General features: G+C 42.5%; 1 protein-coding gene across 12 annotated transcripts in view; it reads left to right on the top strand.

Moving 5' to 3' along the window:
* LOC118701490 (kinesin-like protein KIF2A) overlaps positions 1-17212 on the top strand; it is a 158507-nt gene that overhangs the window by 117569 nt on the left and 23726 nt on the right. For 11 of the 12 annotated variants that reach the window (XM_036406124.2, XM_036406123.2, XM_036406122.2 and 8 more), the window contains one exon: positions 14302-14412. The exons of the other annotated variant lie outside the window; for it this stretch is intronic. In XM_036406124.2, coding sequence (XP_036262017.1) covers positions 14302-14412 — 111 coding nt within the window. The remainder of the gene's footprint in view (positions 1-14301; positions 14413-17212) is intronic. 12 annotated transcript variants of the gene reach the window in all.

Below are 17212 nucleotides of genomic sequence, written 5' to 3'. Positions count from 1 at the left end.
CTTGCCCATCCTTCCACATTACCCACCAAGTACACCCAGGTCCTTGAGCAAAAGCAGTCCCACAGATGGGTTTACCTTTGCCTGAGGCAGGAATTACCCAGACTGTTTTCCCCAGCATATTTTTAATGTGCACAGGAATTCTATCCCATTTTAAAGTACTTAACAGTTTTGATTGGGCAGGGCCAGCCTGATTGGCAGATCCTCTGGTATTGACTAGGCAGATGGCCTTTGCTAAATGTATATCCCAGTGTCTAAAGGTTCCACCACAAATTCTCTTCAGTGTAGTCTTTAACAGTCCATTACACTGTTTGATCTTTACAGAGGCTGGTGCATAATAGGGAATATGATACACCTACTCAGTTCCATGTTATTTGGCACAAGCGTCTATGAGGTTGTTTCGAAAATGGTTTCCATTGTCCGATTCTGTGCATCTGAGGTTATATCACTGACTCAATTCTTTCTGGAGTACCATGTCACCATAAGACTTCCTTTCCAAGGCCCAGGATACCGTTCCAGGCAGTGCCATGGGGCACAGGGTGTGTTTCCACCATTGTAAGCACACAATGCTTGCTGTTACAGGTTTGGGGGAGTGTGATATAGTCAATCTGCCAGGCTTCCCCATACTTATATTTCAGCCATCGTCCCCCATACCACAGAGGCATTACCTGCCTGGCCCTGCTTAATTGCAGCACATTTCACATTCCAGGATAACCTGTGCAATATTGTCCATGGTTAAGTCCATCCCTCAATCACGAGCCCACCTAGATGTTGCATCTCTTCCTTGATGTCCCAAGGTGTCATGGACCCACCAAGCCAGAAATAATTCACCCTTATCTTGCCAATCCAAATCCACCTGAGCACTTCAATCCTAGCAGCCTGATTCACCTGCTGGTTGTTCTGATGTCATTCAGTGGCCTGACTCTTGGGTTCATGAGCATCCACATGGTGTACCTTCACAACCAGGTTCTCCACCTGGGCAGGTTTATCTCTGTGCTGCCAGTTTATCTGCTTCTATTGCTGCAACCACTCCCACCGGGCATTTGCCACTATCCATGAATCAGTATAAAGAATTGGCCATTTCTCTCATTCAGCAATGTCTAAGGCCAACTGGATGGCTTTCACCTCTTCAAACTGACTCAATTCACCTTCTCCTTCAGCAGTTTTTGTGACTTGTCATAAGGGACTCCATACAGCTGCTTTCCATCTCCAATACTTTCCCACAAAACAGCAGGACCCATCAGTAAACAAGTCATATTACTTCTCATGTTCTGGCACTTCATTATACAGTGAGGTCTCTTCAGCACATCACCTTCTCCTCTAGTGACATTCTGAAATCTTTGCCTTCTGGCCAGTTCATGATCATTTCCAAGATTCCTGGATGACTGGGGTTTCCTATCAGAGCTCATCATGTGATTAGTGCGACCCACTTACTCCATGTAGCATCTGTTTCATGATGTGCAGAGGAGACCCTGCCTTTGAACATCCAACCCAACATTGGTAACCAGAGTGCCAGGAGGAACTGGGCTTCAGTGCCAATCACTTCAGAAGCAGCTTGAACCCCTTCATAAGCTGCCAGTATGTCCTTTTCAGTTGAAGTATAGCAGACTTCTGATCCTCTGTATGCCTGACTCCAAAAACCTAGAGGTCAACCTCGAGTCTCCCCGGGTGCTTTCTGCCAGAGATTCCAGGTAGGACCATTCTCCCCAGGTGTAGTATAGAGCACATTTTTTACATCTTGCTCTATTTGGACTGGCCCAAGGGCTAGAGCATCAACTGTCTCCTGTTTGATTTGTTTAAAAGCTTGTTGTTGCTCAGGGCCTCATTTGAAATAATTTTTCTTCCAGGTCACTTCATACCAAGTGCTGACAATCAGACTGTAATTTTGAATGTGCATTCCCCAGAATCCCACAACACCTAAGAAAGTTTGTTTCTTTCTTACTAGTTGGTGGAGACATTGCTACTGACAACATTCATCTTGCCATTTTATTCCTAAAACCTGGATCTCCTGTGCAGGTCCATTGACCTTTGTTTTATAGTAAAACCGTCCTTCAGAAGGATTTGAACTATTTTCTTCCCTCTCAGAAACTTCTTCTGCTATATTGCCCCACACAATGATATCATCAATATATTGCAGGAGTTCTGGAGCTTTGCCTTGTTCCAGTACAGTCTGGATCAGTCCATGGCAGATGGTTAGGCTGTGTTTCCACCAGTTGATTCCAGGTGTACTGGATGCCCCTCCAAGTCAAAGCAAACTGTGGCCTGTACTCTGTCACCAGAGGGATTGAGAAAAACACATTAACATTATCAATTGTAGCAGTGCTGGGCTGCCTTTGACTCCAGTTCCTATTGAAGTTCCAACATGTTCAGTATGGCAGCACTCAGTGATGGTGTGACTTCAATCAGTCCACGACAATCTACTGTTAATCACCATTCTCTGTTAGACTTTCACACTGGCCATATGGGACTATTAAATGGTGAGTGGGTCTTGCAGATCACTCCTTGGCTCTCCAGTTGACAAATCAGTTTATGGATTGAAATTAGGGAGTCTTGGTTGGTGCAATATTGCTGGTGGTGCACCATTATGGTAACAATTGACAACTGCTGTTCTTCAACCTTCAGCAACCCCACAACAGAAGGGTCCTCCAAGAGACCAGGCAAGGTAGACAACTGTTTAACTTCCTCCATCTTCAAGACAGCTATATCAAAAACCCACCCTTGAAATACCCTCTCCTGAGATAGTCTGTGCCAAGGATGCACAGAGCCTCTGGGCCAGTCTCAATGGGATGCTTTTACCACTCATTCCCAGTCAGGCTAAGATCAGCCTCCAGTACAGTCAGCTGTTGGAATCCTCCTGTCACTCCAGAAATACAGATGGATTCTGCCCCTGCATAGCCTGATGGCATTAGAGTACACTGTGCACCAGTGTCTATGAAAGCCTTGTACTCCTGTGGGGCTGCTGTGCCAGACCACTGGATTCACACTCTCCAGTAAACCTGGCTATCCCTTTCTTCCACCTGGCTGGAGGCAGGGCCCTTCTAGTCCTGGTCATAGGATTCTCCATTTACTTGTAGAAATGGATTAGAATTCCATTCCATAGAATCAGAAGTAAAATCAGCCCTTCCACTCTGCGTGGGAAACTGCCACTGAAGACTGAGACAGTAACTTTCCTGGAAGAACCCTCATTTCTGATTGTTTTTCCCTGCAATTCATATACCTGTGCCTCTAGAGTCAAGGTAGGTTTTCCATCCCACTTCCTCATGTTCTTTCCTTGGTCCTGCAAGTAAAACCATAGGGTACCCTGTGGTGTGTATTTTCTATATCCTCCCTTTTGAGAAAAAGAACTCTTACTGTTAATAGCTGAGATGTAGGTCCACACAGGTGGGGAGTAGGACCTCTTTTTCTTGATGAAACTCCTAGAAGAACTTTTTATACCTCTGGGAGATTTTTTCCACAGCCACAAGGGAGTAGCTGCAGTGCCTGTCGCTGGGGTTGGAGTAGCCGTCGGGCCTGTGGTTTTGTTGTCAGATCCAGAGACTTTCTTTTCTCCCTGAGGGTACTGAGCAGTGTTGAACAGGGCTTGCTAGGCCTGGGCCAGGTTCCAGCATGTTGCAGTGATTTGTATCTCTCTGGAATTACTAAGGTGACAGCATACTTTTTCCAAATCTTTTACTAGTTTTTCCATATTCTGCACTTGTTCAGGAGTGAGGTTCAAAAACATTGGAGGTGCTCACTGTCCTAGGCACTTGCCCATACTATCCCACACACCCTGCTGCTCATAACTATCCAGCCTTGGGGCAGATCTCTGGGTGATGTTCTTAAATAGCTGTTTAAATAAGACCTGAACCACATCTAACAACATGCTGGTTCCAAGCAAAAGGGCCAGGTTGGTTTCAAGAGGGAGGGAGGGAGAGAGGGAGGGAGGGTCTCCTCCATAGGTTGGCTCTTAAAGGAGAAAAGACAAAAGGTGTAATTATTCAAAGATCCCAAGAGATGACTCCTTAAGTATAGAGGTGACTGCAGAGCTGAGTACACATACCAGCTATCCTATCCTATCCTATCATAAGCCTGTAGGGGGATAGAATATAAGAAAATAAAGATAGTGTAGAAAGTAATCTTACCCCTAATGGGTTGCAGCTGGGCCAATTATCAAAGATTAGGAACAGGCCTGACTTTAACAGGCCACAGCTGTAACCAATGAGAAGAAGAGTGCTATAAAAGAGTGGGGTGGGTGGTTGCGAAGGAACTGGAGTCAGTTGGCTATTTTGTGAAGAAGAAAGAGTCTCAGTGTTTGGAGGAGAAGCCCATGAGAAAACACCAAGAAGGTATGAAACTTTTGCAATAGGAGACAACAGTATGGAACTTTTGCAGTAAGATGGCAACATAAACCAATACTGCGAAGTACAACAAAATGATAATTTTAGCCCAGGCCCCATGGGGGATAAACATCACCACAGGGAACACATGCAGGAAGTAAGGTATTTCATACCACAACCCTGAGAACAAGCGCAACGGTTCTGAGAGCAAATAAATCAACATTGTAACCGCTGCCAATTAAACTAAAATAATGAATGCCAATAACAAATTTGTTTTAACACGCTCTGGTCAGATATGTCATTATCTTAAGTCTTTGTACCCCACGTTGGGCACCAAAAGCAACTGTTGGGGTTTAACTTCAGTTGGCAACTAAGAACCGTGCAGATGTTCGCTCACTCCCCACTTCCTGTCCAGTGGGATGGGGAGAAGAATAAGGACAATAAAGTAAGAATTGTGGGTTGAGGTAAAAACAGCTTAATAATTGAAACAAAGTAAAAAATACTGCTACTAATAATACTAATGAAAAGGAGAGAGGGAGAGAGTAATGAAACCCAAAAATGACAAGTAATGCACAATACAATTGCTCACTACATGCTGACTGAGGTTCAATCTGTCCCCAAGCAGTGATCAGCCTCCCCCCTTCCGGGTAACTCCCAGTTTATATATTGGGCATGACACTGCATGGTATGGAATGTTCTTTGGTCAGTTCAGATCAGCTGTCCCAGCTGTGCTCCCTCCCAGCTTCCCTGGCAACACATAAGACACTGAAAGGCCCTTGACTCAGTGTGTTATCAGCACTATTCTTATACTGAGTCCAAAACACAGCACTATGCCAACTACTAGGTACAAAATGAATTCTATCTCAAATGAAACCAGAGCACCATTATGACAGATTTATTTACCACTGTAAATTAATTAACTGAAGAAGAAAACAACACCACAGTACTGCATCCAGAAAGAATTAAGAAATAAACTACAATAACCCTTTGTCTTGGTTTAGTGTCGGGTTCGGCTGTCTGTCTCTGCCCCGACACGGGTAGAGTGGTTCTTGGGTGGCACGCGTTTCAAAGGACGAGTCTGGACTCTTCAGCTTTTTGGTCTTCAGATTGCTTATTGTTTCTTATCTACAAAATTTTCTGTCTGCCCAACAGAGGTCTGATCTGCAAGCAGTCACAGGCACTCTCTGACCACCCACGGGGCGGTCATGTCTTTTTATACTAATATCTACGTACATAATATTTACCTTTATTTTCCAATGCTTTTCACCCATGTTAGCAAGTGCACCTTTACCATAAACCAATCCCCAAGTGCCAACATCACCACAGGAGATGGAGGACAAGAAGAAGAAAGAAGAAGGATGAGACACGCCCTGATCCCTCCATCTTGTCTCCATAACCCCCCTGTACCAAAAACCTTAAAGTCTATATTTCACCCTCTAAATGTGTCCCTTTTACACCCTTCACTCTAAAGTGATTCTCTTGTCCTCAAACTCTTGTTACTTCTGTGGATGGATCAAAATCAAGCCACCAAACACTCTTGGCAACATTCCAGGATTTTCGAGACCCCCCCAAGGGTTCTCCTGGCATCTCTGGACATCGGGAACGATGTGCTGAGATCCCACAGTTTAGGGCAAATTTTGGAGGAAACCTTCAAATGGGGTCCCTCTAAAAAGCAAATTCAAGTGGCCCCTCCCCCAACCAGTTCAGGAAAATATTTCCTTGGAGAAAAGTGGAAAAAAAACCCTGTTGTTTTAACTGGCAAAGCATTCACCAGCACAAAAAATGGACAATATTAAACAACAAAACCTCTTGCTGTTGTGAAGAGATGGCAAATTCAGAAAGTCCTTTTTGTGAAGTGTAGCTTGGCTCAGTCTCTTATCAGTCCCTCCGGTGCTGGAAAATGCCATGGCCCAGGCCCTGGTGGGCGACAGGTGCGAGCTCCTGGTGTTCTTCTGGATTTCCTGTCCAGAGCAGGTTTGAACAGTTCCAGGAAAGAGAAAAGCCACAGTCTGGGGAATTTCTCTGCCTCAGCTAGCAAAAAAACTAACTAAAAGCAAAGGAGAGCTCTTTCCCACTGTCCGTACTGCAGACAACGCAGTCTGTATGTAGGAATGCGGGGGGGGGGGGGCGGGAAGGAGAAGGAGCAAAGGAGCAAGTACAGTTTCTGAAAACAAACTGTAAACTGTGAACCTCTTTTTTTCCCTCCCCTTCGCTCTTGGAACCAGTCTCAAAGGTGCAGCACTTAACATCCAGCATAAACAGAACAGATGATTGGGGATACAAGCATCATAAAGTCACCCCAGGACACCCTTAAAAGTAGGAATCCATTTATCATAGAATCATGGACTCATTTAGGTTGGAAAATACCTTTAAGATCATCGAGTCCAGTCATTAACCCAGAACTTCCAAGCCCACCACTAACCCATGTCCCCAAGTGCCACATCTACATTTCCTTTAAATCCCTCCAGGAATGATGACTCCACCACTGCCCTGATTCCCCTGTGCCAGGGCTTGACGGTACTTTCAGTGAAGTCTTTCTCTCCCAAAGAAACTTATCCCAATACTGATAGATTTTGCCTAAATGAGGATTTGAGGACTCTTGTATCATTACAATATTTTACAGAAAAAGCATTTGAAACTCTGCTCCTTTTTGAGTTTTTTTTAAGTGCTCTTTATAGCAAATCATCTGATACAATTGTGAGAGACTGGACTATGACTCTAAACACTCACCCTTGTGGAGGCAACAGGGTGGTTTGTTGAGGCCAGTTTTGCACACCCTGAAGAGGAGATGAGTTTTTCGTTGTGTAATGACAAACCTCTGGTCCAAATAAGGCAGAGGGGGTGAACTTATTACCACCAGAGGCTACAAACTGTGCTTTGAGGCTGATAAGAGGGAAACCCTGTGGAGACAAGATGGTGCTTTTTATCTTGCCAATTTGTCCTCCCTTACACACACACACCCTTCCCAGGGAAGGTCACATGCACACATAAACCTACTGACACGAGAGGCAGCTGTCATGTCTTAGGAGGAGTCATAAACCATCAAAGACCTCCAAAGCTCTCCCAGACTCATTTCTGAGGCCTTCCGCAAAAGGACTGCACATGATCAAAAGACTGTAAAACTCCCCCCACCCCCCCAGGGTAGGTGCTTGGGCATTCCCCTCTGAACCTAAGCATATATTTAATCGACTGGACTTTTTATTTTGTGGGCTTTTTCCCCCACCCCCAACAGATCAAGACCTTTGATCATCACTTTGACCAACAGCAACAATCAAGTCTTGTCACAGATCCATGGATGGTGCTTATGTATCTTTCTACTCTTACCCTTTCTCTCTTTCTTCCATTCTTTTCCCTTATTAATTTTTTCAAGAGAGTGATATTTTTATGCTTTTATATTGCCATATCACTAGAGATAATGATAACCAAAACAGCTATATACTGTTGTCTTATATCAAAAGAGAAAAACTTGCAAGAGTGTTAAAATAGTAAAATAAAAAGCAGACCTTTATTTGGAAGCTTCCAGGTGTCCCGATAATCATGGACACACCCTGCATTGGACTTCTACAATTTTTTTAAGTGGAACAAATTAGCATATCTAACTAATATAGTCCAATTAGAATAGCAGTTAGGTAATTTTTCCCCAGGTACTGCCCCATTGGAATTGGTCCAGGGGCTTCTTTTCACCATTACTTCTTGTGTGTCATGGTTTGAGAGGGAGTTTTTTTGGGATGCTGTGGTCAAACCAATAGGTGCTCAGATTTGAATATTGGTACCTGGTGTGGCCACTGAGGACATGGATACGCCTCTGAGAATACAGAGGGTTAAAAGCAGAGAACTCCCAGGAAAACTTTCTCTTGGTTCCGGTCAGTGAAAGGTTCAGACCTCCCCTGCCCAGCTGCTGCTGGCTGGGAAGCCATGCGGTCGGGTGAGGTGAGCCAGGGCCCTGAGGATGGAAGGGTGGAGGAGCATCAAGAAGCATTGGGCAGCCACGCCCCCCCCCCCCACCCCCCACCCCCAGGAGAGAGAGAGAGCCAGCCTGTGCCTGTGCCACCTTGAATTTGATAGCATGGCTGGCTGAGAAGGAGAAGGGGGGGGTGCGGCGAGAAGGTGCCTGGCAGGGCAGCATGGGAGTTCTGGACAGGCAGAGACTGAGATTTTTAACCCTTTTCTTGGATGATGGAAACCTTACAAATGCTGATCCTCCTGGAGTTGAATGAGAAGAGAGATAGAGATGAGATAAGAGGAAATGGGGCACGAGAGAAGTGGAGAAGAATCCTAGGTGGGCGGAGGTGATGGAGTGGCCTTTGGCTGGACTTTTCTTGTATAGCCATGGACAGAACCATTTTTCCTGTGACACAGAGACTGCATTTAAGGGGAGGCAATGGCTCGGAGCCAAGAGAGTTCAGTGTTGTTATGTGAAGGAGTGTGTGAACAGAGACGATGGGTGAGGAGGGTGGTTGGTGCTCTCGATCTTCAGTGGAGAAGATCTCTGTTTGCGAGACCCCTCGGCCCCAGGGGGTGAAATTTATGGGGGACAGGTGTCCCGAAAGTGAGAGACTGTGCTCTTTTTGGAACTGGACAAAGCACCCTTAAAAGGGGAACCCTAGAAGCAGCTCTGGTCCATGCGCAATGGTGAGAGCACTGGGCATGGAAGGAAGATGTCACGATGGCAAATGATCTCCGGGCGGTGCCACGTGTGACATGGAAACACAAGAGGTTTCAGCTGTGTTTCCAGGGGAAGCCTATGGTACAAGAGGGACTCCTCACTCCTTGATGAACTGAGAATTGATTATCTAAAGGGTGGTGATGGACTGAGAGTTGGTGATCTGAGGGGTGGATGTATTGGAAATTTGGTGGGGAGAGGAGGAATGTTTTTGGAAGGTTTTCATTCTTTCTGTGTGTTTCTTTTTACATATAGTTGTAGGTTAATAAAGTTTTCTCTTCTTTATTCCTAAGTTGGAGCTTGCTTTGTGCTATTCCTGGTCATATCTCACAGCAGACACCAGGGAGAATGTATTTTCATGGGGGCACTGGCATTGCGCCAGCATCAAACCGTGACATTGTGTCTTCTCAGATTCTGGTTGGAAAACAAAATATCCTTGTCAGGCTTCTCTTCTTGAAAATAAGATTAACAGTACTTCATGAATGTGTTAGAAGGTTAGCCTATTATTCTAAAATCTAAGAGAAAGGGTAGGAAAAATACTAGTAGCTATTTAACTATGTAATAGAAGTCTACAGAGCTATGAATATATGAAAAATACATAAAATGCAAAAATCTTTAGGTATCAATATCTGCTTTCCATTGCAACCAAATTGTTATAAAATAAACCCTACACATATATATTTACAAACACTGATCATTCAATGTTTTTTCACCCAAATCCACCCCAAGGGATCTATTAACAAGAACCTGGCTTACCCTCGCTGTTGCAGATTGATGCTGGCTAAACCCCAGTGCACTCACAAAAAATCATTCACTCATTCTCCTCGGCTATAGTTGAGAAGAGGAGGGAAAAAGAAAAAGAAATTAAAAAGCTCATGGGGTGAGATAATGATTAGGAGAAAACACTCTAAGGGCAAAACAGGCTTAAAACTTGAAAGATAGAAAAATTTATTAACAGAATTTAAAGAGAGGATAATGAGAACTAAAATAAACCATTAGAACACTTCCCCCCCTTCTTTCCTTCCTACTGACAGTGCAGGGAGACAAAACATAGGGTTTTTAGTCAATCTGCCACTTCTAAAGAATCTTCAGTTTGCTTAGGGATATGAGTTTCTTTTGCTATGCCATGGGGTCTTTCTTACAGGAAACAGTTTTCTGTGAACTTTTCCAACCTGGTTTAAATTTTCACAAGTAGCAGTCCTGCCCAAACCTGCTGCAATGTGAATCCCTCTTACGGGCAAAACAGTCTTCCCACAACTGTTTTTGTGTGGTCCATTAGTTCATGGGGTGCAGTTTTAAGGATGAGCTGTTCTAGTATGAAAGCAAGGGTCTTCATCCTCTATCTCTGGAAGCAAGGGTTCTCTCTCTCTATTTAAACCTCTCACCAGATCACAGTTTCTCAGCATCCACATGCTCCAGCATGAGTACCTTTTTCTCACAGGCTGCAGGTGAATTCTGCAACTCCCCCCATGCACTTAATGAATTACAGGGAAACAGTCTGTTGTATTATAGTCCTCACCATGGCTTGCAGAAGAATTTCAGCTCCTCATGTGGGGCACCAAAAAAGAAAAGCTGCTGCTGCCACCCTGCCCCTCTGTCTGCAGCGTAGCTTGCTAAAAGCAAATAAAGTTCATTGTAAACCATGCTGAGATGGGAGAGGCCACCTGGTGCTGCCTCAGACATGCAGTCCTGGCTGCGTGGTCCCTCCTGGACTGGGGTGGCAGCAGCTGGTCCTAGCCCCAGCTGCTCCTGGCCTCCTCCTCAGGGCTGTTTGCAGTGCCAGGATGGCCCCCTTACGGCAGCATGAACCTGGCAGCTGTGTTGGGAAAGGGCCTCAGCCGCCCCGCCAAGAACGCGCCTGGCAGGCTGGCCAGGAGGGGGCTTGACTGCCCCGTCACCATTCCTCGAAGGCGAGGAAGAAAGAGAGCTTCCCGTGGTTTTTCTTCTTTTAAATATGTTATCATAGAGGCGTTACCAGCTTTCCTAATTGGCTTAGTAGTGTGCCTATTCTCAGAGCCAGCCAGCGACTGGTTTTGCCAGGCATGGAGGAAGCTTTTAGCAGCTCCTCACAGAAAATCACTTCTGTGCCAGGCTTCTTCCCTCTTCACCAAAAATCAAGCCATGCAAAAAACCACCACACTCGCCTTCAGGGGTGGGTCATAATAACAAATGCTTCTTGAACTCTGTCAGGCTTAGTGCTGTGACCACTTCCTTGGGGACGCTGTTCCAGTGCCCAACCATCCTCTGGTAAAGAACTTTTTCTAATATCCAACCTAAACCTCCCCTGACACAACTTCAGGCCATTCCCTCGGGTCCTGTCACTGGACACCAGAGAGAAGAGATCAGTGTCTGCCCTTCTTCCCCTCACTAGGAAGTTGTAGACTGTAATGAGATCCCACTCACTCTCCTCTTTTCCAGACTGAACAGACCAAGGGTCCACAGCCACTTTCTCATACAGCTTCCCCTCAAAGCCCTTTACCATCTTTGTTGCCATCCTTTGAACATGTGGAAAAACAGAATTCACTGCTTAGAATTTTTTAAAAGTTTAATAACAATAGGATAAAAAAAGGACAATATATCCAGTGCTGGGGGGCTCCTGGACAACAGCCAAAGAACACACCAGTGTATACAATGTTATCTTTATACTGTTACTACATCGCTGAGATGCATGGATATTCATGTGTGTCATGCATTATTCAAACATTCTTGCTAACTTTCTGATGTTTTGGGAACTTCTTTCTTTGACTTCTTTACACTCCAGCTTATCTGCATGTCTTAATTTGGAAATGGGGGTGTGTATTCTATTCCTATCTGTTAGAAGTGGGGCAGTTATCTTCTATTAATTGGGCGGTTTTCTTGAGGAGATATCTTCTGTTAATGGGCCATTGAATCTCACTGCATGACTGATAAAATTACATAATCCCATTGTGAGAAGCTCCGCCCAGAGGGAGGAGCCAAGCATTCCTACCTGGATATAATCTGAGATTTGGAAGACCACAGCCAGCCCTTTCCCACTGGATTCCCAGAGGAAGACCAGGCCCATCTACACCACCACTGGATCTTCAGAGGAAGACTACACCCTTCTACAGGACCACTGCCTCAACAGAACCACATCTGTCACTCCAGGAGGACTGCAGGCACCATTTCAATTGGACTGCTACCGACACCCTGACCAACAGTGTGTTAGGTCATATTCTGACTCTGTCAGTGTTGTTTTGTATTACTGCATTGTTTATTTTATTTTTTATTTCATTCTCTAATAAAAAACTGTTATTCCTGCTCCCATATCTTTGCCTGAGAGCCCCTCAATTTCAAAATTGCATTTTCCATTTCAGAGGAGGCTCCTGCCTTCCTTAGCAGACACCTGTCTTTTCAAACCAAGACACTGCATGACATCCTGTGTGTCAGGTCAATATATTTTATTTCTTCTTGTGTCTCTATCCTGCTGTTTCACATCCTCGGATAAGGATTTAGTATGTCCTCCTTAAATTTAACATGGTATTCTCTAATTGTCCTGCAGTGCTCTGGTTTGTGTCACAGTTATCTTATTTTGGACAGGTTGTTCAGTGGATGGCCTTACACTGTTTTTAGTTACACAAAAACCTTTTTTTATGTCTTTTGTTTTGCTAAGGTCTATAATACAATACATTCATCACACTATTATTTCCATAAATGGTACATAGATATTTCATTCATACACTACTATTTCTATGATCAACACAGTGCATACTTAAGCGGATAGATTATATCATATTAAAAAGCAGCTAAAAGAGTTATAAGTGATACTATCTCTAAATTCCTTTAATCACTAACAACATGCAGAAGCTAATACATAAATGCAAAAGCCAATATTATCTGGTCTTGTTTTACAAACACTCTCTAATAGTTTAATATCTTTCTGTTATTGTGCTGCCCCAAACTGCTCACAATATTCAAGGTGAGGCCTTGAAATCACTGCAGTTTTTTATACATTCTTCAAGAAGACATCAAGAAAGCTATGAAATATTATTTAAATAATTAAATGCTTTTATAATTTGCTTTATAATGCTCGAAAGGCATTCAGTCTAAATAGGGGCATTTTTATTCTGAGCCCATTTAGTTGTTTTATGCTGTTTCACTGTTGCAATGCTTTCTTGGGTTATCATCCCAGAGTTTATAGCCTGGCTTTTGTAAGAAACTGTTTCTAGGAAATTTCAGTAGGCCACAAGGATATGGATGCAGCTCAAGGATTAGCTGAACTGCTGTAGAACTATTCATGTAACACAAAAGCCATTCCATCTGTTAGTCTTGCTAAAAGCAAAGCCATAATATGAAAAGATTTTGATGTATAGTTGTTTGAAGAAGTTCTGTGTGTAAACATGTTAAAGCTGTACCAGGAAAGCCCTGAATCTTAAGAGATGCCTGTACACAAAGTATTAAGGCAAAGGCAGAAACTGGAATTAATGATCCAAATATGACAACAGCAAAACAAATTTAAATTTGAACTAACTTTCTGTAAGAAGTAATTTATTAGCTGATGTTAGAATTCTGAGTGGGCAGAAGTGATGTCTTGATTACTGCGATCTTGGTTTGTGCTATTGTACTTAGTTGCTGCTGTAACTGCTATACTAATTTCTTACTATTCTGTAAAGTATTTCTCTCTGGAACTCTTCAACCAATTACAGATATTACTTTAGCCCCATACCATTCTTGTGACTGAAAGGGGAGGTAAATGTTATCTTTGTTCTCATGAAGAGTGTTCATAAACAGGGAGTGGCTTGCATTTTCAAGTGTTTTCCAGTATTGAGTACATCAATACAGAGCTTATACTTACTAGGTTTGTGACCGGTGGAAGCTTTCAGAAAATTTGGGCACCAGTGTTTTCTTCTGAGCTGTAAAGAAAGTCAGTGGTGAAGCCAGAATCAAAGCTACTGCTTTTAACTGATAGAGTTAATGTGAGTCATGGTCCACACTGCTTCTGCTGGCAGAGGCTGTATATCATTCAGGCTTTTGCAGATCATAATCAGAAATAGTTGTTAGTCTGGAGATTTAAAATCAACAATGATTTTTTTGTTCTTGTTGAGTACAATACATGTAACTGTTTTAGATGAGATTCAGAAAGTACTTAGGCTCCTAAGTCCTTTTAAAGTTCCAACCTCTCTACTGAGCTTAATGAAAGTCTAACACTTCTTAAATTCAATTTTGCATAACTTCAGCAACATAACTAAGGCATATATTTTCTGATTTTGAATTGCATTTGTATTATGCATTTTTCTTTAATGAGGATTCTATACATATGAGGTTTTACTCTGATTTTATTAAATATAAACCTGTTTGTTCTTTCAGGAGTGCATTAGAGCCTTAGGCCGAAATAAACCTCATACGCCATTCAGAGCAAGTAAACTTACTCAGGTGCTAAGAGATTCATTCATAGGAGAAAACTCCCGTACCTGTATGGTAAGTTTGTTTAGTTAACTGTATGCTTTAACAATTAATTGAGGTTATACATTAACTGAGACTATATTTGAAGTTAGTCTTTCAGCGGAGCCATTTCAGATAACTTTCTCTTTTCTCACTTTTTATTGACCTTTTGGATTGCTTGTTCTAGTTTTCTAGCTAGACAAATAGCTAGAAACACTTTAGGTTGAAGATTTTTTTGTTTGTTTTTAATAATGTCTTAATTATATTATAATATTGCTTGTTGAATCAGAATTTTGGAAAAGGTGGTGTACACTGGAAGTATAGTGGTAAGTTATGATCTTTAAATGACAAAGGCTAATTTAATTGGTATCAAAGGTATCAGAATACCCTCTTGGCTGTAAAGGGAAGTAGTTGGGACAGATGAGATGAATAGTTGTGTACTGTATAAAAGTGCATTTGCATCAATTTGAAAAAATAAAATCCTTCTGTCAGATGGAGGAAAGAACAGATAAAAGCACAGATGTCCAGTGGTTTTATTTGTGCATCCTTAATATTTCTCCTTATGGAAATGTAAATTCTCTGCAGCGGACACTGACTGTTAAGCTTGTTTGCTACGGTGGGTTGATCTTGGCTGGCTTTCAGGTGCCCACCAAACCACTCTATCATTCCCCTCCTCAGCAGTACTGGGGGGGGAAATAAGATGGAAGTCATGGGTCAAGATAAAGGCAGTTTAATAAAGCAAAAGCAAAGGCTGCGTGTGAAAACAAAGGAAAACCAAAGAGTTTTATTCTCTATTTCTCATCAGCATACAATGTCCAGCCACTTCCTAGGAGGCAGGGCTTCAGCATGTGTAGCAGTTGCTCTGGAAGACAGATGTCATAAAAATGAATGTCCCCCTTCCTCCTCCTTTTTCTTAGCTTTTATATCTAAGCAGACATCATATGGTATGGAATATCCTTTGGGTCAGCTGGCCTGGCTATGTTCCCTCCTAGGATCTTGCCCACACCCAGCCTACAGGCCTTCAAGGGTGAGGGGGCAGAATGTTGAGACAGCACTGATGCTGTGGCAGCACTGCTCAGCAGTAGCCAAAACACTGGTGTGTTCTCAACACCTTTCCAGCTCCCAATGCAAAGCACAGCACTGGGAGGGCTGCCATGGGAGAATGAACTCCAGCTCAGCCAGACCCAATATATTTGTGTTGGTTACTTTCCACAGGCTTCTTGGAATTAGTCTAGAGGTGACAGAAATCTTCAGACCACAACATGAAAACCATGGTGTTAGGGCAGCCTAGTCTTCTCTTTGGATGTTAGGTATGGTTCTAATATGAAATTTGTGGTAAAATAGCATTTTTGACTAATAGTTTTTCTTTGGTTTTCTAATGAAAACACGGAATTGTTTTCTTTCCACTGGGACAACTTCATAAATCATATTCACGATCAGAAAGCTAAACCATGCATCTCTAGGCAATGTATCCTCACTGCTAAAGTTTTGGAAAGTTAGCCTGTTGGGAATTCCTTTCTGTACATAGAAGGAGTAACATTTGTGAATGTTTTGTGACATTCTCGCCATCACCTTTACCACTGCTTAAAGTGCTAACAAGCTGTCTTCATTTTGGTGAAGCTTTTTTATTTAATTATTATTCTTCTCATAGAGTTAACGTAACATTTTTCCTGTTTAAATGCATGAAAATAACATCGAGAATAATCCATGATGTATGGGTGTTTAATTTCTGATAAAGCTTGCATTCCTTCATTTTATATTAAATATAGTTCTAAATTAGGAAAAAAAAATCTCCTCTGAAAGTGAGCAAAAATATGCTTGAATTATTTATGTTATTCACATAACTGCAGTCACTTTATAATTAAGAGTAAGAAAACTCTTTAATGATGAGACACTGCTTTCAAACTCATTCTTCCTGTTACTATTCCATATAGTTTCTCAGTATTAGGACCACTTGTAGCATTCTGGGTTTGGTGTTTGTTTGCATGTAATTTTTATCCAGAATTTAATCAGCAATGTTTTCTCTTAAGACAGCGATGTACGAAGAGTAGCACAATGCATCTTTACAGTTGTTTGAATTGAGTTCTTGTATTTGCAGCACTTGTTCCTGTGATAACTAGATGAATGCAGAAACAATCTGCCTGTCTAGAGATCTGACACGTTTCTGAACAACATATATTGAATTGAGGGAGGTGTAGGAGATACCTTAGCCTGGAATTACTTCCAGTCATCCCCAGTTCCCTGGAAAGAGGAGAGGAGATTTACACTCCAGTGGCCAAGTGGTGAGAAGAGTGGACAATGATCTGCGGCTTCTGGGTCTTCCTTTGCTTTTTTATCAAGAAAATGCATTCAGCCTTCCAGTGGGGTATTTGCAATTGGTTCTTTGGCAGAGGGCCTAGTTTTAAAGCATGTTCATGTTTAGGTTTTATATGATACACTGGCAAAATCCTACTGATTAAATATACAGGTAAAGAAAAAGGCATATCATTATGGTTTATAATAGTATTTTATTAAATTAAAAGAGTACTTATCCTGCAGGTACACTGACTGTTTGTTTGCAGCAGAGCTATTAACTGGGGTGCTTCAAACTTCTAAAGATTAATGCAAATATAGTTTAATAATGGGTAGCTTCATATCAGGTTTCTGCAGTTGACTGTAGAGGTCACTGCTATGTTCTCTAGAAGTATTTATGTGAAAAAAATTAAAGCATAGAAGAAATTTTGAGGAATAATTCTGTTGTTGTGGTTTGACCTTGGCTGGCCACCAGGTATCCACCAAAGCTGTTCTATCACTTCCCTCCTGAGCTGGATAACAGAGAGAAAATATAATGAAAGGC

Source organism: Molothrus ater, chromosome W, assembly GCF_012460135.2.
Source record: "Molothrus ater isolate BHLD 08-10-18 breed brown headed cowbird chromosome W, BPBGC_Mater_1.1, whole genome shotgun sequence".
In the NCBI taxonomy this organism is placed as follows: Eukaryota; Metazoa; Chordata; class Aves; order Passeriformes; family Icteridae; genus Molothrus; species Molothrus ater.
Note: the sequence above shows the minus strand (reverse complement) of the source record. Positions and strands in the feature narration are given on the sequence as shown.